Consider the following 26,565-nt stretch of genomic DNA (forward strand, 5'->3'; position numbering starts at 1 on the left):
GCTGTTTGTCTGCAGTGAATAGGCTTCCTCTGGACGGTTGTCGCGAGCCACACTGGCTTTTGGAGCCCTCAACTCGAATTGCCCAGAACGGTGAAATCGGGCAGACGACAAACAAAGCGAGGGTCACGACAGAAACCTTTCCTCCTCGCACAGAGGTCTCCCGTGCACCTTGCAGAAAGCCCATGCGTGCGCGGTTGACTTTGGCTACGCTCGACAGCAGATGACCCCCCCCCCCCCCCCCCCATTGCAAGCCCCACAAAACTTACAAAAGGCAGCTGTTACTGTAAAAGGTTTATGAATGATATTTGTGTGCCTTTTATGGACTCGGTGTTCATTAATATGAAACTTGGGGTGTTTGCACTGTAAATTTTTTGAGCAGTCTCTTTTTGCATATGGCTTACAGTCCGCTGATGGCTGGTGATCGGTACATGCATCAGCTCGGTTTGCAAGTAGCCCCTGCCTACTAAGGGGCGATTTTTTTGTGTTTCTTGCTCGGTAATGTAAAGAGGAAATACATTTGCAGACCTGCTGGTTGCCCGCCCAGCCGTACTGCCGGGAGTGGACATTATTCCCGAGGCTTCCTGTTTCTCAGATTCATTTTTCGAGACTAGTAAGTGGGATGTTTATAAAAAGGTTCAGCATCGTAGACTTCACACAGATACTTTATGGGGCACAAGTTTAACAGGGGATCTAATTGAAAGTTTCAAATCAAGCAGGTGACTCCGCCAGCCCAAGACCATCAGTCGTGGTACCACCATACCTGGTACAGCCAGTCCTGCCACGGCCAGTCCGGCCAACCATAGTCCCCCCACAACTGGCTTCGGCACCACAAGCACCAGTACCGCAAGCCCTGGTACCGCCAGTCCTGCCTCAGCCAGTTCCACTACGGGCAGTCCTGCCACCACTAGTCCCCCCACAACTAGCTTCGGCACAACAAGCACCAGTACCGAAAGCCCTGCCACCGCCAGTTCTGCCACAACCAGTCCTGCCACAACCAGTCCTGGCTCCAGAAGCCCCAGCACAACAGCTTCTAGAACCGCCAGTTTTGGCGGATCCAGAAATCGAAGTACAAGAGCAAGTGCCAGCCGCACCGCCAGCCCAGGGAGAGCCTGTAGTGCTTCCCGGCAATGCTGCTGAAGTTCAGGTGAAATAATTTATGTGTATGCCTATAGCCAATGACAGTTCAAGAACGAAAGGCGAGAAAAAGGAGGGGTGGAGAGGAGGAAGCATTCCCCCTCTCCAGCCTTCCACCAACTTCCTCCTTCCAACCCTTAATTTCCCTCGCCCTTCACTCTTGATATTTCACTGACTGGTTCCATGCCGTGGCCAGGCAAAGAGCTGCGTGTGGCCAACGGCTGCTCACAAACTGCCCCATCTGTCGGTGAGATTGGGACTTGAAAATGTTGCACTTATAACTGAAAACCTGACAGCTAATGTAAGGGTAAGTAGCGCAGCGATTATCGACGGAAAAAAATATCTCAGATGTCAACATTCTGAAAACGTGCTGAGCCAATTCTCGGCTTCTAGTGTGATGTCAACAAAAGGTATTGTACCAAATCTGCGTTGCCATTTCTTGGCAAAAATAAAATAATTTATTTCGAACCTAAAGGGCAACTCCGGCCAAAATTTAATAGGAAACAAATTATTGGTATCGCTTTAGTGACACACAATACGACCCCAGCCAAAATATTGCGTAAAGGGGACGCCGCATTGTCAACTAATGCCGATAATAAAAATGCGACCCGCTGCGAGCAGCCGCTCCTTAGAGGACCGCCAGTGGGTAACCGATCGCTAAAGCAACCTTGGGCGGTGACGTCATGATCATTTTTTTTTTTCCTGGTCCGGACGGGCTTATTTGTTGCGTAATCGAGCGGGGAAAGTGCGCTTCTTTGAGACACTGCCGCCTCTGCTTCGGCTGGTGCTTGGTGTGTTTAGCCGTTGCTTGATCTATAGTTCGTGCAGCTTCAGCATAGCCTTTTGTTTATTTGCTTGTGAGGACTGCAAGGCTCAATTTAGTGGGTAACTCGGTGGCGCACTCGCACACCGAAGAAGCACACTTCCTGCGAATTTCGTCAGCATGTGGCAGTGGGTCATGTGCACATCGGCTAAGGCTCCAGCTATCGTCGCCTTCGATGTCTTCACTAAACAACGTGTCTGCTGAAAAAAAAAAAAAAAAAAGCCCGCCCAGTTTGGAAATTTGCACACGACCTTGATGCAGGGATTCAAAATAAAAAGCTTTCTTTATCCCATGTGGAGAAAGGAGGCAGAGGCATAAAGAAAGCAACATTTGTGGGTTGCCAATATCTGTTCTGCATTAAATTAGTGAAAAGGATGATTCCAGCTGAACCAGAGTGAAGACGTAAGGTAAAACATGCAGCCAACATAGCAATGAACTTCGCATTACAAAGTGGTATGTCCTACACGAAAGGTAAACATGATAAAAGTATGCAGATCAATAAAGCAGTCATCGTCAAATGCAGTGTTGAACATGGAGCGTTCACGCTCCGTTGAATGGGGAATGGTGGGCATGCAGATTACAACCACTAACTAGCTCCAATCACAAGTTTTTTTTTGTGTTTCTTACGAGTGCGGCAAGCCTTTTCTTTGATATTTTCGCAAATTAGGTCTTTCAAACTTAATTAATTTATTAACTTTCACAAAAAGTTAATCAACGCCTGCTGTGCGCGCGTTCCACCGCTCATACAAACAGCAACAAACAATAGGGTATTTTGCCGCAGAAAGTTACTTCCGCCGTTTTAGCGAAATAAACGACTACGGTATCCAATTTGGCGTACGCCATACCCACTACTGTAGTCGAAGCAGAGGGGTAGTGAGATTGGCATCCTACATCGACACCGAGCGAGTTAACTCGCCTGCCAGTCGCTAGATTTTGGGTATATGCACTATCTCTTGCTACATATGGTGGATATCTACCACGCATACAGAATTAAAACGGAATCAACTTACCTTTATCTTTAAACGGCTAGCGCAACAGACGTAGGTGCCGCTTGGACCGCATACTCGTTAAAACACTTGGTTGAACGACAACGACGATAACGTGAAGTCCACCTAGCGACTGATGTCCAGTGTTGCCGGGGCCTCGAGCGGCTAGTTTCGATTTTGTCGACCGCGCCCTAAACAAAACTTTTGACGGGTGGTGATTCGACAACAGTAAATAAACATTAGGAAATTAACGTTTACTGGGGCGAACTTGTGCCCAAACTAAACAAAACAAAAAGGGAACAGAAGAAAACAGTAGAGCGTCGTGGGCGTCGATGTCGGCGAAACCGCAGGATCGAGCACGGGAGCGAGACTGACTGCAAATCGCCACTCGGAGCCCCATATGTACACGTGTGGGCTTCTGGAATAATCGGCATAGAAGGTTCGGCGTGTAGAACTTTCTGACCTCGAACAAGCCCAACATGGTTCTCAAATTTACCAGAACATTACTTTACAGACTCAACAAAAATGCGCCTCCGCGGCCAGGAGTCGAACCCTTGCTTTCTGCGTGGAAAGCACGTGCGATAACCGTTAGACCAAAAGCGCGCTGCCTTTTTGGTGAGCTGCGCTCGCGGCATTATCCCGCCCTTTAAAAAAAGTGCATCGTCCCGATGCAGCACAAAACGAAAACACAGATCCACAGCAAAATGATAGCAGACTCGCGAGTCACACTTAACAGTTCACTCTCTGACGAACGTCCAGAGTTCTATCGTTCGTAATACGGCTTGAGCCGGACGATGTGCACCACCTCGGGTCGTGGCTGGCGTCTTGCAGATGGGCGCGTTCCGTCGGGTAGAACTTCGTAGTTCAGATCGTCGAGGCGTCGGATGATCTTGTAAGGGCCAAAGTAGCGTTTCATCAGTTTTTCGCTGAGACCGCGGCGCCGTATCGGTGTCGACACCCATACCCGGTCTCCGGCTTGCAAGTGGACATCCCTGCGACGAAGGTTATACCGGCGTGCGTCGACTCGCTACTGGTCTTGAATCTTGATTCTGGCCAGTTGACGAGCTCCCTCGGCGCGTTGAGAGATCAGTTGAGCGTCGTCGTTGCCATCGTCGGTAGGCACGTCAGGCAGCATGGCGTCGAGCATCGTGGTAATCGTCCGGCCGTGTACCAGTTGGAACGGCGTCATTCCAGTCGTTTCTTGAACTGATGTGTTGTACGCAAACGTAACGTACGGCAACACCTCGTCCCATGTCTTGTGCTCCACGTCGACGTGCATGGAGATCATGTCGGCGATGGTCTTGTTGAGTCTCTCCGTCAGCCCGTTTGTCTGCGGGTGGTACCCCGTGGTGCGACGATGGCTGGTGTGGCTGAGACGAAAGATTTCTTGCATAAGCTGGGCCATGAAAGCTGATCCTCGATCTGTGATGAGCACTTCATGTGCGCCGTGTCGAAGGAGAATGGACTCGACGAAAAACTTGGCGACATCAACCGCTGTGCCGGATGGAAGGGCTTTCGTCTCGGCGTATCGTGTAAGATAATCGGTCTCGACAATAATCCATCGGTTTCCGTGCGTCGATGTTGGGAACGGCCCAAGTAAGCCCATTCCGACCTGCTGGAAGAGAGTAGTCGGGGCAGATATCGGCTGCAGGACTCCTGCTGGCTTCGTTGGAGGCTTCTTACGTCGCTGGCACTCATGGGACGACCGTGTGTACAGATGGACGGTTTTCAGGAGTCTCGGCCAGTAGTACTTGTCACGAATCCGGGTGAGCGTCCTGCTGTAGCCAAGGTGTCCAGCCGTCTGGTCGTCGTGGCGTCCTTGAAAGATTTCTTCTCGCAGGCTGGAAGGAACAACCAGCAGCCAAGCCGGATCGCTGGTTCCGAAGTTCTTCTTGAAGAGCACGCCTTGCCGCAAAATGAAGCTTGCCAAGTCTCTGGCCAAGACTTGCGGGACTGGACTTCCTTGACCTTCGAGGTAGTCGATCACGGCGCGAAGTTCCGGGTCGTCGCTTTGAAGTGCTCCCATGTCGGTATCGGTAACTGCGCCGAGAAAACGGGCGCCATCCTCGTCGTCAGTGCTGTCAGGAGGGGATTCGACTGGGGCCCTAGAGAAACTGTCGGCGTCGTTATGCTTGCGGCCACACTTATGCACAATGGTTATGTCAAATTCTTGCAGTCGAAGACTCCAGCGAGCGAGGCGTCCTGACGGGTCCCTGAGGTTGGCGAGCCAACAGAGAGCGTGGTGGTCCGTGACAATGCTGAACGGGATTCCATAAAGGTACGGGCGGAACTTGGTTAACGCCCAGACGACAGGGAGGCATTCCTTGTCGGTCGTTGAGTAAATTTGCTCTGCCTTCGACAGCGCGCGGCTTGCGTAAGCGACCACCCTCTCTGCTCCCTCTTGTCTTCGGACGAGTACCGCACCAAGTCCGGCGTTGCTGGCGTCCGTGTGAACTTCGGTTTCCACTGATGGATCGAAGTGTCCGAGGATGGGCAGCGACTGGGGTCTTTCCTTCAGTTCGTTGAACGCTTGTTCTTGCTCTTTCCCCCACCGGAAGTCCACGTCGTCCTTCGTTAGATGCGTGAGCGGTGCAGAAATTTTGGCGAAATCGCGAACGAAACGTCTGTAGTAAGCACGCAGCCCAAGAAATCTTCGTACGGCTTTCTTGTCTAATGGCTTCAGAAAGTCGGTGATAGCGGATGTCTTGTCAGGGTCTGGGCTTACACCTTGAGCACTCACGACGTGGCCCAGGAATTTGAGCTTGCCGTTAGCAAACCGACAATTTGATGGCGTTAGTGTCAGTCCAGCACTCTGGAGAGCCTGTAGAACGGCTCCCACGCGTCTCAGGTGCTCTTCGAAGTCGCTTGCAAATACCACGATGTCGTCGAGGTAGACAAGACAGCTTTGCGATTTGAAGCCGGATAGGACGGTGTCCATTACGCGCTCGAAGGTCGCCGGTGCAGTGCAGAGTCCGAACGGCATCACTTTAAATTCGTACAGTCCGTCCGGCGTGACGAACGCAGTTTTCTCACGATCCCTTTCGTCAACCTTTATCTGCCAGTACCCACTCTTCAGGTCCATCAAAGAAAAGTATCGGGCGTGGCGTAGCCGGTTCAGCATGTCGTCGATGCGCGGCAGTGGGTAGACGTCCTTTTTTGTTACTGCGTTCAGCCGGCGATAGTCCACGCAGAACCTCAGGGTTCCGTTTTTCTTCTTCACCACGACTACTGGCGAAGCCCACGGACTGTTTGAGGGCTGGACGATGTCGTCATCAAGCATTTCCTGAACTTGATTCTTAATGACTTCCCTTTCTTTCACTGAAACTCGGTACAGTGTTCGATGCACAGGAAGGGCGTCGTCATCTGTAACTATTCGATGCTTCGCAATCGTCGTCTGGCGCACCTTTGAAGACGTGGCACAGCACTCAAAGAACTCGGCGAGGAGGTCAGTCAGCTGTCGTCGAAGGGAAAGGGCGAGGGTTGGGTCGATATCGAGATTAGAGGATGACGCTGTTTGGCGTTGCGACGAAGGGGAGTCTTCAGAGTTTCCGGCGATTGCGGCTGAGTTCTGGAGCTCCTCGATGTGTCCAACTGTGGTACCTTTTGTAAGGTGCTGAGCCTCCTGTCGGAAGTTCGTTACAAGGACATCGGTGTTTCCAGCTTGGAGCTTCGTTACGCCTCTGGCGACACCAATCCCTCTGCCTAGGAGCAGTTGAACATTACCTTGCAGGAGGACGTCTCCGCAGATTGCGGTTTCGGTTCCGACGGGCACCAGCACACTTGAGAGCGGTGGCAATTTCACGTGGTCGGACAATAGACGCGCTGTGACTGAGGCGGCCGGTGTTGTTTCCTGATCCCCGGACGTCAGAACAGGTTTCCGCAGTGTAAGCTGGTTGGCTTCCAGGTCGGTGACGGCGCCGTATTCGCTCAGAATGTCCATGCCGAGTATAACGTCCCTTGCACAGTCTCGTAGGACAACAAACTTCACCGGACATGTCTCACCGTGAATTTCGACGCGAGCGGTGCACCTTCCGACTGGTGTGATGAGATGTCCTCCGGCGGTTCGTATTTGGGGTCCATCCCACGGCGTCATGACTTTTCGAAGGCGGCGAGAGAGCCTCCCACTCCACTGAGTACTCTGCCCCGGTGTCCACGAGTGCCGATGCGTCGAGGCCGTCAATAACAACATTTAGGTTGTTGGACACCGATGCAGGAGCGTCGTTGTGATGCGTAGCGTCGGGAGAGTGGGAGCGCTCCGGTCGTTCTTGGAGGCTCTTTACGTCGGTCGCCTTCGGCAACTCCACCTCCAGGGGTTGCCGCGCTTAGTTTCCCCGGCGTGAAGCGAGGGGCGACAGGCTTTCACGTCGCGGTCGGTGCATCGGCGAGGCTGGATGTCGTGTCGACGGCGACTGGAACTCTCCGCGGGACGCAGGCTCGGGGACTGAGGTCGTCGCAGGTACTCGTCGATTTTCCGAGGGCGTTCAGCATAACGTGGCCGCGGGTCGTTCGGGTGGAACCCGCGCAACCCGAGTCGACGGTACGGGCATCGGCGGTAGGTGTGGTCTGCTTCCCCGCAGTCGAAGCAAAGAGGGCGTCGGTCGGGCGTCCTCCACACATCTGTTTTTCTGGGTGCGGGCTGTTCCGGACGGACGTACGGGACCCGCTCCTCTTGTCGTCGAAGGTAGTGTGGCGTTGGGGCGCCTCGTCGAGGTGGCGGCGTGTATTGGCGAGCAGCCGGTGGTGGTCGTCGCGCCGCAGAAGCTTAGGTTGCCACCGGTTCTTCTGGTTCAGCGATGTCGACAGGAGACTCCGGTTGACTGGCACGCTGCACTTCTTTAACGAGCTCGGTGAGTGAGAGCGCAGCTGGTCGTTCTGCTGCCGGCACCAACTTCCTACGCTCTTCACGGAAAATGTCTCTGACCATCTCACGGATCGCAGAGAGGTCAGAGTTGCCGGAACTGATGCTGCAGGTAGATGGTGGAATCACGGTGGCGCCATTATACCACTGGTAATGGCTCGCCCTTGCGAGGAGTGCCCTTTCAAGGTTGGTTGCTTCCGAGATGAAGCTTTCCACCGTCGACGGAGGATTGCGGACAAGGCCGCCGAAAATGTCATCCCTGACACCTCGCAAGAGTGCCCGCAGCTTCTTTTCATCTGTGGCCTGCGGGTCGGCGCGGGCGAACGGGCGGAGGACGTCTTCAGTGAAAGATGTCACGTTTTCCTTGGGTCCCTGGTTTCTCCCTCGAAGCAGGTCTTCGGCACGCTCACGTCGGTGTTGACTGACAAATATTTTTTTTAAACTCGTTCTCACAAACTTCCCACGTGGTCAAGGCGACTTCGTGATTCTCATACCACTGCCTTGCCGTTCCTTCCAGTGAGAAGTAGATGTTCTGGAGGCGCTGCTCATCAGTCTATTCGTTGTGGCGGGCCACTCGGTCGTACTGCAGGAACCAGTCTTCTACGTCTTCGTAGATTTCACCGCGGAATGGCGTCGGCACGCGGGGGACCACAGGCAAGAAAACGTAGAACGACGCGGCTGGAAGCTTTTCCGTCTGCTGGGCCGGGGAGCTCATCGTCGGCTTTGATGGCTTGCTCGTCTTGTCCGGCAGTGGTCCAAACTCAGGGCGTTGTCCTTGCAGACGCTGGCTTACCCGGGGCCCTGCCTTTTCCACAAATCGACGATTTGGAGTGGGGCTTGCCGAACGGGTCCTCGGAGGGGTACGGTTAAGAAACGTAGGGTGCGTACCCCGCGCCTTCACCAGATGTCACGGGTGGTGATTTGACAACAGTAAATAAACAGGTGGAAATTAAAGTTTATTGGAGCGAACTTGTGCCCAAACTAAACAAAACAATAGGGAACAGAAGGAAACAGTAGAGCGCCGCGGGCGTCGATGTCGGCGAAACCGCAGGATCGAGCGCGGGAGCGAGACTGACTGCAAATCGCCACGCGGAGCCCCTTATGTACACTGTGGGCTTCTGGAATAATCGGCGTAGAAGGCTTGCCGTGTCGAACATTCTGACATCAAACAAGCCCCAACATGGTTCTCAAATTTACCAGAACATTACTTTACAGAGTCAACAAAAATGCGCCTCCGCGGCCAGGAATGGAACCCTGGCTTTCTGCGTGGAAAGTACGCGCGATAACCGTTTGACCAAGAGCGTTTTTTTTTCTTTATTCAGCGCTAAAAAACAGACTACCCAAATCTTTTGGGCAGCTGTAGAGTTAAAAATCTTTCATACACAACAGCACATGCAACAGGCTTGCCCAGTCAGGCGTTGCGTCCGTACACTCAAATACACTCCTCATTTGAGTAACAAGTTCAGTGAAATACTGTGGAGCAGATTTTGGTTTCTCCACTGCATGGCGGACATCCATACGGGATTTCCACAAAGCAAACAAACTTAACATTATGATCATATCGAGCGGGACACTCGCATGTTTGTTAACAGGGAGGAACCGAATAGAATGTGATGTTATATCTATGTCCTTCTTTATGGTGCGCTTTAGGACGTCCCAGAACATGATTGCGTCCCAGCAGTCTATGAATTCGTGCTCAACTGTCTCAGGCTGCTTGCACAGTAGACAGTTAGCACCCCAAGGTAAAAACATACCTCTCTCAGCCATCCATATTTTAACTGGCAGTGTGGCACTATGCAGCCGGAAAAAGAAGGACTTCGCCGCTGGGGGGATCCACATGTTCTTTACGCGAACCAAGACATCATCCCCAGGCATGTTAATGAACAAAGTTCTGTACAACGGAGCGGGGAAGAGACTATCAATTAGATCTTTGGTCAACTTTTTTCTGGTGACAGTGAACAAATACTCCCGCGAGTAACGCGCCATTAAGAATTCTAAGGCATTCACCACCTTCTTCACAAAACCGACCTTCTTAGCGGGGGGGGGCCAATGGTAGATGAAACCAGAACGGAAGGCAAGTGAGGAGCTATTCTTGCTGAAACATTACTTGCAAAAGGGGATGTTTTTGGTTTTTCAAGAAAAGAAAACGTGAAACAATTTGTCGGACAAATAGGTGGGATAAACCGAGTCCTCCTTTTGACACTGGACGAAAGAGGTTATCGCGTCTCATTGGTTCCCCCGTGCTTTTCCATATGAAAACAGCAAACACTCTATGCATTTTTTGTATACTATTTCGTGCACAGTGTGGGACTTGTAGTACATATCATAACTTGGCGATTAGAAACACATTGCACACAGTGGCCCTAGCAAATATCGACATGTCGCGGCCACACCATTTGGTTGCCCGCTCTCTTAAATCCTCAACAACGTCCGCCCAATATTCTGAATTAGTTTGCAGGTATTGTATTGGGGTTCCGAGGTATTTGCTTGGAACGCAGCTCCATTTAACACCTCTGAAATATTGAGGCGTGGTATCCCACTCACCGTACCAGGTACCATTACATTTGTCAACATTAACAACGGCACCGGTTGCTTTGCAAAATTGTGTACACAGTTTCAAAACACTAGCCACACTCTCCTTGTTACTACAGAACACAGCAATGTCATCTGCATACGCTAGTACCTTAGTTTCTACGTCACCCATCCGAAAACCTTGAACTTGTTTCGTCCGAATAATAATTAAACACAATGGTTCCAAATAAAGAGAAAATAATAAAGGCGACGTTGGGCAGCCCTGGCGTACCGAGGAAAAAAACATTTATAGCGGGAGACAATAAATTGTTTATAATTAATTTCGTCGTGCACCCCTTATAAGCCATTTTACCACCTTCGATTATAATCTTTCCCATATTAGCCCGGTCCAAAACCTCCCAAAGAACGTCGGGACATACCTTGTCGAATGCTTTTGCTAAATCAATTTGGAGCATTGCAATTGAACTTCTTTCAGCTGAAGAGCTTTCCAAAATAGTCCGCGCCACGTGAATGTTTGTCTGGATAGACCTGCCTTTAATTCCACAGGTCTGGTGTGTTCCGACCAGCCTGCAAATCACATGCTGAATTCGTCTAGCTAGAATTCTGGCAAAAAGTTTATAGTCAGCATTAGAAAGTGCTATAGGTCTATAACCAGTTACGCGCTGTCGCACACTTATATCATCGGATTTGGGAATTAGCACTGTGTGTGACCGAAAGAACGATGAAGGCAAAGTTTGAAAATCATACGCTTCATGTACTTCCCTGAGGAGAAACGGAGACAGGACGTTCTTAAATTTCTGGTAAAACTCTCCTCCAAGACCATCCGTGCCAGGTGTCTTGTGTGACGCTAAGCCGTCAATCGCGCTTTCTATTTCACTCAACGTGATAGGTTCCTCGAGCCACTCTTTTTTTTTTGTTTGATAACTCGGGCGCTTCCAGAAGCATCGTCCTAATATCTGTCATACTCGTCGGCATATCCTGGCCTCCAAAAAGCTGCTCGTAATACTTGACGAAACTGAGTTCAATTATATCTTTGTCAGTGCTGATGACACCTTGATGCTCCACGGCGGTGATTTCTTTATCTAAAGCGTACTTCCTTTCATCCGCCAAGGCGCGGCTAGTGGGCTGTTCCCCCAAAAGAAATTTGCGTGCTCTTGCTCGGACTATCGCACCGCGATAGCGTTCTTGGTGAAAGCCGTCAAGTCTTTCTTGCGCTTCTTTAATCGCCGAGTAATGCAGACCAGGATGTTTTTGTTCGTCCTGCAGTAGGTTAAACAAATATTTGCTCATCATCCTCTCTTCGTTTTTGGCGTGGAACTTTAAAACAGACGACCTTTCTATAGCCGTGATTTAACTTCTTGCTTAAAGTATTCCCACATTTCCATGCAACTCATGGTATTATCTGCGAGCACCGCCTCAAAAGCTTCTTTTACTCCTTTACAGAAAGTCTCGTCATTTAACAAATTAACATTTAATTTCCATAGTTCCCATTTGAAATTCGGTGCCCTCTTCTTTCCGCACCCCAACGTAACCGTGACAAGGGAGTGATCGCTAAAGAAGAGCGGTTTCACGTGATAGTCTGAGACGATATTGCATATCTCTGTCCAAACATAAATCCTATCCAAACGCGCGTGGGACGACTGCTGGAAATGGGTAAAACGAAATTCTTTTTCCGAATTCTGGAGATGGGCTACGTCTTCTAATTTATATTCATTTATCAGGTCATTCAAAACTGTAGCACTCCGATCGAAAATTTTCTTGGCACATACCCTGTCCTCGTCGCTACATACACAATTAAGATCCCCCCAAAACACAATAACCTTGTCGCACTGTAGATACTGCTCCAAAAACTGAAAAAGTAAGACTCTTTCGCTGACATTATTAGGCGCGTACAAACATATTACACGCACTCCTTGATTTAGACACTTCAAATCACAGATAATGAGTCTGCTTTGATCATCTGTGATAACGCTGGAAACGTCGAGCTGTTTGGACTTTTTAGGAAATAAGAAACATCCAGCGGACGCTCCAACAGAGTGACTTACGCAAACCTCGTAGCAGCGAAGGAAAGGTTTCAGTGCTTGTTCAATGTGGTCACTGTTTTCCATTTTTGTTTCCTGCAATGCCAGAATATCTAGCTCTTGCTCCCATACTAGACGCTGCAGTTGGTACTGTTTCTTTTTCGAGTTAAGTCCACGCATATTTAAAGTCGCAAAACGGAGAGGCTCAAGACGTGCAAACATAGTCTTACGCGTTTGTTTTTAAACTAATAGGCAAGCGTTTCCCTCTGCAAGGGTCAACAACCGTTGCACTTTCTAATGCGCTATTCCCTCCGCGTCACCCACTGTGAGTTTTTCTTACTGCGTTCGTCTGGGGGCGTCCGAGGTTTGAACACAAGGCGAGCTTTCTTAGGTCTTGAGTTGTCCACGACGTTGAACTTGCTCCTCTTCGCCAGGCGCGTCCGGGACGGAAGGTCGTCCAGCTGACTTTCCCTTGTCGGGCCGGTCTCGTTCTTGGCCTCATGGTGCCTGGTGCTTGGATAGAACTGCTGGCGTTGGTCTCCGTCGACCGCTGTACAGATGGAGGTTTCCTTCGAAGCTGTCTTTTTTGCGTGAGGGTATTCACAGATGTCATTGTTGTCATTCCGGTGCTTTGTGAACGCGGAGGGTCCGTCGTGGGACGCCTCTGCTCCATCGTCGTTCCCCGCTCCAGTGTCCGGCCTTTTTGGCGTGTCGTATGGCGCCTCCGGTGCAGGGGTCTCTACAGCTTCCTCTGCCTCGGTTGCGTCCATGAACATCTCCGACTCATCCTGCTCCTTGCGGTCCCGAGCGATGGAAGCATACGTTGTCACGCATTCCTCCGTCGCATGTCCAAAACGGTTGCAGTCCATGCATTGGTGAACGCGACATTCTCGCCGGATATGCCCGGTTCGTCTGCAGCGCGGGCACATAGGTGCTCTCCCTGGCACCAGGACCAGGACTCTGCATTTCTCCAGTCGCACTTCGTGGGGAATTTTGTCGACCGTCATACCCTCATGAACAGTCATTTGCACGAGACGGGTGTTTGACTCGACGTCTTCAAAACCTTGCTCTTTGATGCGCTCCCTGGTTATACTGGACACCTTTCCGAACTTTTCCAGCTCCTTTTGCACTTTGAATTTTGGTACATCATATGGTACCCAGTGAAGTTTTAGCATGACTTCATTGCTCACCGGGTCTAGCACGAGGCACTTCCCTCCCTTCACCACGCGTTCTTTCGCGTTCACCAGCCTTTGCTTCGCAGCTAAGGAATGCAGTCTCAACATCCACACATGGTTCATCTGGTACGCACCTGCTGATGCCAAGTCTTGCATTATGTCCAGTTTTTCCAGCTCTTGTCTGAAGTCCAGTATGCGGTAGGGGCGTTTCTCCACATCGCAGTGTAAAAACACCGCGTTCGTCGCGATCTATCCAGTGGGCAGGGATGGCAGCGTAACCTGATAATCGTTTACAGTTTCCTTCGCGTTATCTGCAGCAGAAGTACCACGGCCAGAAACGGCCGATGTAACCGCCCCTGCGGAGCGCATGACTCGAAGACCGTCTGCTATCGCTGCCGGAAGAAGAATCCAGACCAAGAGCGCGCTGCCTTCTTGGTGAGAAGAGCGCGCTGCCTTCTTGGTTTGTAGATATTGCGCTCGCGGCGATATTTACAAACAGAAGTTCTCACTAAATAAATGACAAATGCAAAACTTGTTAGAATTTTCCAGGGAAATGCAAAGACCTGCCAGGGTCATAATAGCTGGCAGTTCCAAAATTTAGAGCTTGCCGACTCAGATAAATCTGAATTGGCAAAAGTTTTACGGTCGATTGTTTTTTTGCGTTTTATCAGATTTATTTAAAAATGCAGAACCCAATGTGTAACACGTTCTGTGCTAAAAGCAATATTTGAATATAGCTAGGCCTTGATTAAAATAGCAGAAGGAGAGAAAATTTTGTATGAACATTAATTTCATTGTCTCGAATCCCATCATATTAAATTCACTTTTTATTACAGGGTGTCTGGCGTTCGGGGAAGCCGGGAACCGTCAGGGAAATTTTAAGTACCGGGAAAATTCAGGGGAATTGTCAGGGATGTTGTTAAAAAGTCTGTCAAGTTTGTAAGACTGAGCCGGAAATGGCATCGAGTTTCCTGAGCAAAAACTCGAATACTTGGGGGCAGAAAAATAGGCAATAAATTCTGCTTAGAGCGGAGCGCGGGCTCTGCTCAGCCGATGTAGAGTCTGCTACATGACGCAAAGGGACGAGCCAACAAATCTGGTCCAAGCCTTGCCTTACTTTGGATTGGATTAGATGGGATTGAGGGCATGACACTAAGCTAGATCCAGTTAGAGCTACTAGATTTAGTAACAAATGGGAAAGCCGCAGACCCCAATCCAAGCCTTAAGCCAAAAGTGTGAAAGTGTGCATCTGGCGGCCATGTTTTCATTGTGTTTCCGGTAGTAGCCTCTTCACTGACGATGTCGGCGGCAAGAAAGTGCTCGTTTAATCCAGACTGGACGAACCCGAATATTTCGGAATATGCAAGGTGGATTAAGTCCGCGCAAAACGACCCTCACGGTGCTCAATGCTCAGTGTCTTGTGTTTTAATGTTGTTATATATTTAACCGCCTGTACAGTGGTCAGTGATTTTCACCGAAAATTGTCAGGGAAAACCTACAAACGTCAGGGAATTTTAAATTAATATTTTGTTAGACAGCCTGTATCAACATCACGCAAACCTCCAAAGGTGCCAACTACATATCTCATGTGGCTTCCACCTATGCTGCAATGCAAGTGGAAGCTTGACATGTCAAGCTTCATCCCTTAACGCTGGCTTCCTTGGAGCAATGCCGTATGACCTCCCTGATAAACTTGGTTGACTGAAATTTAGCTCCTTCCCACATGTCGACCCTATGATAATAGGTTGGCCCTTACTTTGATGTTCTTTTAAATAATGCTTGATAAAAAAATGGTAACTACCGTATAAACTCGTGTAAGGGCCGCACTATTTTTTCCCGATTTGAGGGCAAATTTCAAGATACACGGATAAAAAAAAATCTGTATCCACATTTAGAAATGAACGTACATGAGCGCGCTCGGCTCCACTGGTCGAAAACGCATTCACTCTGGAATCCGGACTGAATCGTCAGTCGGATTTAATTAGTTTACATACTGGGCAATATGCATCTTTTTTTTTGTACTTGATAGCATGCGCGGCAACTTTCGACTTGAATCCCGTATGACTGTTGAAGTGGTACTTGCCCATAGATCTGATTGCGCGAAAAGGCAGACAAATCACGACGCTTTGACACGAATCGAAGAACAAAACAAAACCTCCCCAGAGCGTACAGTGGCGTTCATAAACCTGAGTGCACGCGCGAACCGAGCCCGCTGAATCCCCATTCCTCGCGCTTGCCACGGAAGATGACATATCCTTTATCTTTTCTCAATGTCTTCCGGCCGCAACATAAACGCATCCCGACGGTGCGGCCAAACACGATCGAGGTCGGGAGCCATTGTGCTATACGGTGATACGGATGAGTGGAGAGCGAATATCGGGATGCGGAGACGTGCCGCTACGTGCTCGCGCGGTGGCTAGAGCCACCTAGCGATATATATTCATAGAAACTTTCATGCATTGCACTCGGCGCGCCTCAAGAACAAGGGGGTGCGGCGCATACACGAATAATTTCTCTAATTTTATTTTGAAATATTTTGTCCTAAATACGGGGGTGCGGCCCTTACACGTGATTATACGGTACTATTTAATAAGTATTTTAATTACTTGTGTGAGATAGTTCTATCATCATATACATGCAATGTCACTTTCTGCTTGGCAGAAAATCTTTCCTCAGTATATAAGCCTACTGCACAAAAACAAAAGAAGTACAGAGAGAGAGAGCACCGTCCTTGTCATTTTGTTTCCCTATCTTTTTTTTGTATTCATTCCGTTTTGGCACTGTAGGCTTGTAAGATGCATCACCAACAAGCTCAAGCTGCCACCTTCTCAGTGCCGTTTCCCCCTTCCTTCTGGCTGTGTTCGTATTTCAAAAAAGAAAAAAAAGCTGGTGAGGGAGTTTATCTCCTCAGAAAAGAAAACAGGCCTCATACTTTATGGGAGAAGGTAGAAATTTAAAGAGGCCCTGCAATCTTATGTAAGCCTCTACCTTTTTTGCGGTTTCCATGTCTCTTGAAGTTCGGGCAAGTCAGCGGGCACGGAGAGAGTAACTAAGTATCAGTGCGTTATATTTTAACCGGACGACGCGGAAACCTCTTCCACCGACGAGGGCGATCCGCAGTACCGAAAGCGCGCAAAATGTGACGTCTTTGTTCCTGGGCTTACTACTGGTCAGAGCCGCTAAAAGATTTTTTTTAGTCGAAATACAAAATATAAGTGGCGCAAACCGTTTCAATTACTTATAAAAGTAGTTTTTGTTCACCATTTTAGAGGAGAAAAGAAACAGATCCACCCTATAAAGTGCGGAAACAAGAAATGACCCGTCGACATACCCGCCACCAAGCGGTGGAAAAGGCGGCGCATACTGAAAAAGAGTAGTGGGATCAGGCGCCGACACGGAAAGGTCCCGGATGTACGCGGCGGCGCTGCGGTCGTATGGATATGAGGATCCGACCGGCTCCGAGCGTTCCGAAGGCCGTCGGCGAGATGCTTTGTCTTGTGGTTTGGCCGTTTCGCGGTATGGCAGCGCGGAGTGGTTCCCATTCTGAACCGATCTTTACCCCGTGTTTGCTGTCGTTTGTGGCCAATGAAGTGTCATGCCGAATTAGTGTTTAGTCGCGCAGCAAATGCAATGAGAGCCGCTCTGGCTGCCCGCTGCATGCAGCCTAACCAGAAAATGCTTTGGTGGTGCCCTCTCGCACCGTCAACGCGGAGTGCGCCAGCCGTGAGCTCCCGCGATGAGCCGACTAGCCCTTCCTTAGTTCACGGCCACTCAAGCAACCCAAGGACGTCATGAGGAAGCTTATTTTTTGCTTGTTTTTGTCATTTTAATTTGCCTATAACTTTTAAAACAAAGCGAATTTCGAGAAAAGTAAAGTTCCACTAAGTTACTACGTTCAGTGCGCTCAGGTTCGGTGCAAATTAAAGACCAGTAAAAAATTCCTTGCAGGGCCCTTTTAAGGGCTCTTCCTACCTTTCTGTGTATATGTAAGGTCTAAGCATATAATCACATGCGTTCCATTTCTACTTTCAGCCATTTTTGGAACCCGGTGACATGCAAGCACTGCTAGACGCAGGCACGAACTCCATCTTCGTTCGGGACATCAGCAGAGCGCTATGGCCGGATAACCTGAGGAACAGAAGCCTCACAGGAACTCCCTGCCGTCGTCTTTTGAAAAGTGGCGCATTGGGAACGAGAGCCCTGACTTCTCGAAAACTGATATATATTCGCCGTAAGTAAGCATTCTTTTACTTTTGTTTAAAACGTTAGTCTCTTCCTTTCTTTTGTCTGCCTTTTCGACGATTCAAAGTATTTCTTCTAGCGTCAGGGCGGTCCGTTTCCTACACATCGTCGTCCGTAGTAGTGCGCCGCAGTGAGCCAGCACGTACTGCAAACGTGTGGAAGGGTTTCGAGCATTGAGCTTGTTAACTTTTGCAAAGACAGGAGCGAGCGCGACAGATCAATGCCAGAGGCACGGAGAGAATGCGGGTAATAGCCGAGCACGAGTTGGGCAGGAAACTGAACATTGTCATTCTTTCATGGAACAAGAAATACAGGAAGGGGAATCAAAGTAGAAAGAGAGAAAAGCGGTGGCGCAAGGGGAGAATGTAGGACGTACTGTTCTAACGATGGGGACGAATCTCGGGAATGTTTTGCTAATGCTGCCTGGGAGACTCACGTGCCTGTGTGCACATGCATTCTTTGGTTCTCAGTGTTTTCCCGCAGGTCATCGTATGAGGAAGGACAGGTGAATCTCTCAACGTGTAATACGGACATTGCTTTTATGGGGAGCTAGCCAGGACTGTGTTAATTCATTGTGAAATGCAGGACGTCGCATAAACCAGGGATGTGTAGTTGAGGTTCCCCTGTAATGTGGGCCGCACCGCTACTGCGTGGAAAAATCTCAACTCCCAGCTGTTGAGCTTTCCTTTGAAAGCTCTGAATTGAGGTATCAGGTGTGCCACTTTGCAAAGTAACTGTGGGAACCAAAGGTTTTAATACCTTTCCACATATGCAGAAAAAATATATTTTTCGTGGCAGCACTGCTCAGCTGAAGGGACTGTTTTTCGCCCACATGTCCATAAACCCTGTACGAAGAGCCTTTTGTAGACACAAAGATTGGTTGCCACTAGCCGTGACAGCACTAATTATTGTTGTTTTCTCTCCAAGACTTTATTTTCCAGGATGTCAATTTCGTGGCGGTGGCATCACAGCTTTTTCAGGCCCAGCACTCGTACAGCGACAAGGGCACATTTCATGCCAGCAATTATTTATTTATTTATTTTTATTTTAAAAATACTGTCAGTCCCCATTAGGGTATGGTACAAATAAAATCAAGCAGCTATCGGTACAAATAAAAAGCACACAACATTTTTGAGGTGCGCAAAAAACAGTAATTTTTACTCAAAGTTCAATGAAATTTGAGGCATCATACACGATATGCATTTGCAGTGACCTTTCTTTACAGGCTTCGACTGTGAAGTAAATAAAAGGCAAATTGTGTTGAGTTCGTTGAGACAGGGAAAGGTCAGTCTGCCTCAGATTAATTTTAACCATTTAACCAGTGCGGCATGACTGCTAGCCTGGGGTCTTTAACGTGCATCACACAGCAGTGATTACACGTACGCGCGCCAGTACGATGCTCATCCAGATTGAAACGGGCAGGGCAGGCATCGAACCCGGGATCAATGGGTTCTTCATCGCGCGCTTTCGCTCCACATGCTCCAAGCTTAGACGCGTTAGGCCACTCGGCCACCGTTTTCCCCCGACAGTGAAGTCGGGATTGATAAATTTATGTAGTTATAAGGCATGAAATCAAACATCACAATCAAGAAATTCGTGCCCCTATTGTTAGGGCTTCTGATGCCTCATTTTCGAATAAGCAAGCGTCATTCTATCATGTATAGATTGTTTTATGGTGGGTGGCACCGTTTTCAGACTGAGAGAGAAGATGGGAAAGGGGGGAGGGGCTACCGGGACTTTCTCACTTGCTGGTGTGTTAGAAAGAGGGGAAGTCCCGGATGAGAGTCTTCGCCCGTGTTGGTTGTATGCATTTGCCGAACTTCGTTCGCGCTTTCTTCTCTGTTTTAAACTCCCAAACTTAATAAGAAAGTCCTGCGGTCATCGGGCCCACATATCTCGGGTATAGGGTACACAAATAACTACAGAAAGCGTCGAATACTGTCCGAGGATCTATGTAGCTTGCACGGAATCCGGCAATGCGAGTGCGGCTGCAGTGTCTTGAAGCTCCATCGCTTTCCGCATGCACTCTTAGAAAAAAGGGTATGGATAGTCCTCCCTTAGGGGAGGAACGGTCTTGTAACCTATGTTCCTTTAGAAAGGGAGAAACTTTCGTCCCTGAAGCAGGGGAGCAAAGTTCCTCCGTCGCCTGCATCTCAATATGGCGGCTCCGAATCGAGCAAATCGAGCCCAATAAAGCTTAACGAGGACGCTACGTCTCTTGTACGGGACGTAAATAAAAGCGTCACACGAGCTTTCCACAAACTGTGTTTATTTGCGAAGCCAGATGCCCCTCACCGATACAGAAACTTCCGTTTCGAAAGCAGTTACTCAGTCTTCTCGTCGACAGCACTGCGATGTTAAACGGAGACAACCGATACCCAGTTACTTCGCGCACTTTGCGTCTTACCTTTGGTGTTCCCCGAGTCACAATTCCTTCGTCAACCGCACATCACGGAGAAGGGCAAACTGAATCCGCGAACCAAAAGCCGCTCTCGAAAGAACAAACTCGAAGCCGCTGTTTATCGCGTAGCGTAAAAGGTTAAATCGCTAGCCACCAGATTGCGGGGTCAAGCAGAGTAATTGCAAGCAGCTAGGCTAGGTGGCACTAGGTACCGCACAATTCATGTTCTACAAAAAATAATTTACTCTTCCTGCGCTTCAGAGCCGCTCTCCTGCCCTTGGGGATCCTCTACTATGCACACGATGCACACATTACGCTTATTACAAGCATCACGTGAACAGACATTGAGCACATACACGGCACACACAAATATCAATACAACGGAACACCACACTAACCCGAACACTACACCCGTGCTCTGCGTTTCTGTCTTTTATACTGGTCGTTTTGAACGTACGGAACATTTCGGTGACTCCCTAAGCAATAAAAAATATTCCCAGCATGTTGATTTTTTTCCAGCAATGTCATACCTCTGAGAGTATTTTAAATGGCTCAGGGGATGAATCTCTTATCAAAAAGTAAACACTCGATCATGTCGTAATTATTTGAAAGCCAATAAGTCAAGCCGCTCCAATGCGGTTCGAAGCCATGAGTTTGTTTCCCCACTCGGCACGTCATAGCCTATATTTCTATTGGTTTTTCTATTTGTGCTGTTCGCGGAAAGCTGCAATTGCCGTCTTGAATTAATCTCTGTAGAGCGGATATTCACTCAGCTGGAAGTGATGCTTCACATGCTGAGAAATCGCTTTTCGATCAACTTGAATGCAGTCAAAGCCGCGGCTTGCGGCAGGTGTTCAGTGTACGGAGCTACGCCGTGGCGAGCCCAAAAACTTCTAGCGCTCATCCCAGCGCGCCACTTGGAGGGCAGTTTCTCCTGGAACCGTAGTATATTTGAACAGCAAAATAAAGGGTAGTTATTTTTTTCGATTTTACCTACTATTGTTTTTTGATGCCGAAATTCCATACTGTAAACATACGTACTTTCCGTCACGATTTCGTACTGTTCAGTCCTTGCCCCATAGCGCAATCGCTCTCGGGGACGAGACAATTCCGACAGTCATATTGGCCACTGTACGATAGCGAAGGAGCCTCTACTGCTCAGACCAGCGTTCCAACATGACTATCCGCACGCTGATCGATTGCACGTAATCCCTCAAGTGGTACTAAACTTTTTAATGTAAAGCGGAATGTCAACCTGCGACACCCCGCCCCTCATCACGGCCCGACCAACGGCATCAATGCCCGACAGTTTATGATCTCATCTTGTTGTTACACCACTGATACGCGAACACACGGTCACATCGGCGATAATTCCAGTCTTCTGTTCACAACCCACAACACTGCCATCACGATGTTGCAGCTATGTTGCTGACACGCACAAATACAGAACCACGTTGTACGCCGGTTGCACTCGGCATCGGAAAACAGAACCGAACTCAGCACGGAAGGCACCCAGGCAGCCGGCAGCAAAACCTGCCTGTCTTGGACGCAGTGCCTGCGGTTTCCATAACGTCGACACAGTTCCGCGTGGTTTCGCTACTGTACCGACTGTAGCTCCGTCGGTTCGCCACGCGCGCGAGTCCCGCAATCCGGAGACGGCCATCCCCCAGTGTACGTGGCGCTGCTGGCACTGCTCCGGAAATTCGCTGTTTCTAGCGGCTTCGTTTGCTCGTTTGATAAAATTAGTGATTAAAACGTCAATGGAACCGAAATGTTCTGCACGTTTAGACTAGAAGACGGAATTACAGGCGGCCTTCACTGTCGCTGAAGCTCAATCAACTCAACAGCTATTTATTAAACAACGTGCGCGACCTGCTCGAAAAACGAAACTGAAAGAAGATGAGTCGGGAGGGTGAAAGCTTTCTCCCGTCTGCCTGGAGAAGGAGAAAGACGTTCCGTTCCTCCAGTTTTCTCGTGGCCGCTTGGGGGCTCGTCAGTAGAAGGGAGGAAGACGCGTCGTTGCTACTTTTTTCCTCCATATTTTCTTAGAGAGTGACCCCGATCTCCGGTGGCAGTGGGTTGCATTCATAAACCGAAAATACCTTTCCCCAACGCCATCCTCCGTGCTCGGAACATTTTGTGAATGAAGCGTTCACCGAAATTAACGTTGTACCGTCGATAAACATAGGGTACGCTCGCAAGGTGCGTGCAAGTTTTGTCGTGAAAATTGCTGTTTCACCTTGTAACGTTTTGTAACTGAGTTTCTCTTAATATTCATATTTTGAAGTGGTGACACTGGCTCAATTTTATCATCTACAGTACCTAGTTCAAGGCTCATTTCTACCGCCGAGAGTGCCTGGATATTGTCGAAAAGTTAGTTGTATCGGTTTTCCTGAATCGGCAATGTCCTGCGTGATACCAGAGCGCCGTGAACCCAAGCTTACCGTCACAATCCGACTAAATTCTTCTTATTTTTAAAATTTGAACACAATGTAGCTGGAAAGCAACATTCAATTTCTGTTGCTGAAAGTTAAAACATGCTCTAGCATCGATTTTGAATCTTTGAATCATTGATCGACTTTTTCGGCAATAGGCCCATCTCATTTTTGCTATTTTCACTTCTCGACAAAACACACTCGTCGAAACGTTTTATTTGAGGATCCTGTGTCAAGAGTGTGTCTTTTTTCGAGAACTGAAAACGGCAAAGTCGAGATGGGCCTATTGCCGAAGCGAGACGATCAATAATTCAACGATTCGAAATCAATGCATGAGCATGTTTCAACTTTCAGCTACAGAAAATGAAGGCTTCTTTCCAGCTACATTATGTACTGAAATTTGAAAATAAGCAGAATCTAGTCACGTTGCGACAGTCAACATAAATTCGCGGCTCTCTGGTACCGCGCAGGAGATCGCGATTCAGGAAAACCGATAGAACTAACTTATCGACAATTTCCAGCCACACCCGGCGGCAGAAAATAGCCTTCGACTAAGTATTGTAGATGATAAACTCGAGCCAGTGTCACCACTTCAAAACATAAATATTAGGATAAATTCAGTTACAAAAAGTTACAAGCTGAAACAACACTTATCACAAGAAAGCTTGCAGGCACCTTACGTGTGTACCCCATGTTCATCGACGGTACAGCGTTAAGTTCGGTGCACGCTCCATTCACAAAATGTTCCGAGCACACAGGACGGTATTGGGGAAGCGTCTTTTCGGTTTACGGATGTAACCCACTGCCGCCGGAGATCAGTCATGTGGAAAGCGATGTAGCCTCAGAACATTGCAGCTGCACTCGCATTGACAGATTCTGTGCAAGCTACATAGGTCCTTGGACAGTATTCAACGCTTTCTGTCGTTACTTTTGCACCCTATAACGAAGGAATGGTGTCCCGATGACCGGGGGACTGTCGCTATATAAGCTCTAATTACGTTTGGGAGCTTAAAACACAAAAAAGCGCAAACGAAGGACACACCATATCTGACAGATGAACTCCATTCGTTTGTCAGATATGGTGTTTTCGCGCCTCCCCGTAAACGCAACTGGACGCCTGCACTCTACAAGCTCTGCCACGTACGTTTGTCGCTTTGGGTTGTTCTTTCTATTGTGTGATTTTCTGGAAGTGAAGATATGTGAAACTGACTATGTTGCTGTCGAGGAAGTGCTCCTTTAACTTCAACTGGACATACCCGGACATATCCACGAATACAAGTTGTATTTGGCCCGTTCCAAATAATTCAAATAGAGCTTACTGCACAATGTGCTGCAAGAAGTTCTCCTTGAGCAACATGGGGAATAGGGCGATTACTACTCATGTTGAGGGTAAGAAACTTTAAGCTGCTATGAAATATTTGCAAGGCGTTTCCCAGAGCCCAATGGTATTTTTCAAGACTGCGACAAATGTGGACTTGCCTTCCGCGACAGCAACGGGCATTTTGTCCAGAGGTAGCGATAGTGCTTGTAGGACTCCAGCAATGCATCTAACCACCGCCACGGAAGCTCTTAGCCCCTATGTGAAGGCGTCGGTGGGTGGCTTTTTATTGAAGAAGGAAGTCGCAAAGGCCGAGATCATGTGGTGTTTGAACACTATAATTACTCGTGGATCTTTCCGTTTAGCGCCAGCGTCTGCCTCGCTGTTTCCTTTGATGTTCCTCATGTGTGAGACCGCCAGAAAAATGCAGCATAGAAAAGACAAAGTGGGGTATACCATATGTCATGCTATCGGCCCATATTTTCAAGAGCAGTTGCTAGCAAGCCTTTCTAGCGTGCCATATTTGCTGGTTGCTTTTGATGAGTCACTGAACAAAGTAACTCGGAGAGAACAAATGAATATACTGAATCAAAATTAACTGTTGGGCTAGTTGGCTCTCCTGTCCCCTCTTCTTTTCCTTGGTATTTGCTCTTTTGAATTTTTACACAATGGATATACTGGTCAGGTACTGTGGCCAAACTCACTGAATCAGAAAGCCTGGTCAATGCGATATTCTAAACATCTTCCAAAGTAAATAAAATATTTTGCATTGTGAATAGTGTCTATCTATAATATATTTTGTTTTGGTGTTGGTAGTTGTGGGTCAGAGAATTCAAATAAAATAGTCAGGGGAAACCTGGAAATGTCTGGGAATTAAAAAAAAAAGCAATTTTGTAGACACCCTGGTTAGGCTCTAATTTTAGCTGCCTCAAAACCGCAATTACGACATGGCCCGAAAGACTACCAATTAAAAAGATAATAAACACATTTCGGTTAATAGTCAAATATTGTTGTGGTTATCCACCCACCTAATGTACCCCGAGCCCCCCCCCCCCCCCCCCCCCCAGCACCCAGTGAAGACAGCATCGATGTAGCAATGAGCTCTTTTTCAAGAAACTGTTTCAGTTTTTACCTATGTTCTGTTGTTACTTACTCTTTTTTTAAATTCTCTCGGATGTTGTTTAAGGTCTTGCGTTCGCTGGTACCAGTCACCTACTTAATATTACATTATATTCCAAGGGCCCTCGCGGCGTACATTGAGAGGAACCCGTCACCAGTTGTGTCGGCCGCCCTGAGACTTGGTCAGCTCAACACGCACATCCGGAGGCTGCTGAGAGATGAGAACAGAAAGTGCCACTGAGCAGCAGCAGCAGCAGCAGATTTTATACTGCGTGTCACTAGTTACTTGCAGTACAGGCGAAGGCAACGTCAAGCGAGGGGAGAAAGGGTAAGCAATAAGAAGGCAGGCTAGAAGGAGAGAATACTCTTTTCTTTAACGTTCTTATGCTGTCCCTTTGTCCCCTCATCCTCCATCGCCCTCCTCTCCCGTCCCGCCTTCCTAGTGTTCGCCCTTTCTCTCTTCGCCTGGCGTTGGGTTCGCCTGCACTGCACACAGCTACAGAATATAACTGCACTTTTATTGGGATTAACTTTCTGTTGCTTTTTACTAAAGCGTTTTTTTTTTATATTTATAGCAACGGAGTGTCACATCTCACGCTGAGTTCTAGTTTTTAATGTACCTTTTCCAAAAAAATTAAAAAAAATACGATGCTCATTTAATTTGGCACATATATTCTACATGTTACTGGCTTTGAACTGAACCCAAAAGAAAATAAATTTGAGCATGCAGCATGCAAGAAAAAAATATTGTTCTTTCTAGTCATAAGTCATTAGAGGGAAACTTTTATACATATATATATATATTTTTTTACGTTATAGTGTAGTGAATTCTTAAAACGTTTAGGTTTTTAGGTTCAGACTGTTGGCAAAATATTTTATCATAAGCTGTAAAAGTTCCAGTGTAATCGGATAAGTACTTTCTTAGTCAAGGTATAATAAATTTACAAAAATGTCATTTTGGGAGCGCTGATTTTTGTGCTATATATAAGTGGCTTGGGACGCTCATTCACTCTTGTTGCTCTCTGGTTTTGTTCCCCAGAGTGCATATAATGTTTTAACACTAAAACTGCATAATCAGTTTGAGCTAAAGGCAGCAAATGTTTGAATATACATTTATAATTCGTCCTTTATATTTTAAGTCACTATAGAAAATCAGACATTTTTAATATATTTGTAACCGTCTCGTCGTTTAAGTTTTCTTGGCAAGAGGCAAAACTCCTAATGTAGTACATGGCAAAAAAATATATAACCGCTTTAAACAAATTGGAAATGGAAGGCTCATAAAGTTTTGTATCTATGTGGTAGAGAGTTTATGATCTGCTTGTATATATCTTTATTGTGCTTTGATTTAGAAAATAAAGCGGTGCGTTATGAAGCTTGAGTTTCTCAGAAATGAAAGATAAGTTGGAAACCTAGCTCTTTAGATAGGTTTTGTGAGCAAATCTACCAAACCGTTGCATTTACGCTGTCAGTGTTCGACGATGACCTTGAACAAAGTTGCGTGCTGGTTCACGCCTGTGA

At 48.0% G+C, this 26,565-nt stretch overlaps 1 protein-coding gene across 1 annotated transcript; it reads left to right on the forward strand.

Moving 5' to 3' along the window:
• The first annotated feature begins 392 nt into the window (after positions 1-392).
• On the forward strand, positions 393-25,285 carry LOC120848346. The gene is made up of 6 exons (XM_040220352.1): positions 393-441; positions 524-610; positions 717-877; positions 1,028-1,144; positions 17,562-17,764; positions 25,165-25,285. The coding sequence occupies exons 1-6, from the start codon at positions 393-395 to the stop codon at positions 25,283-25,285; spliced, it is 738 nt and encodes a 245-aa protein (XP_040076286.1).
• The last annotated feature ends 1,280 nt before the right edge of the window (positions 25,286-26,565 follow it).

Source organism: Ixodes scapularis, unplaced genomic scaffold (assembly GCF_016920785.2).
Source record: "Ixodes scapularis isolate PalLabHiFi unplaced genomic scaffold, ASM1692078v2 ptg001739l_1__unscaffolded, whole genome shotgun sequence".
Lineage (NCBI taxonomy): Eukaryota > Metazoa > Arthropoda > Arachnida > Ixodida > Ixodidae > Ixodes > Ixodes scapularis.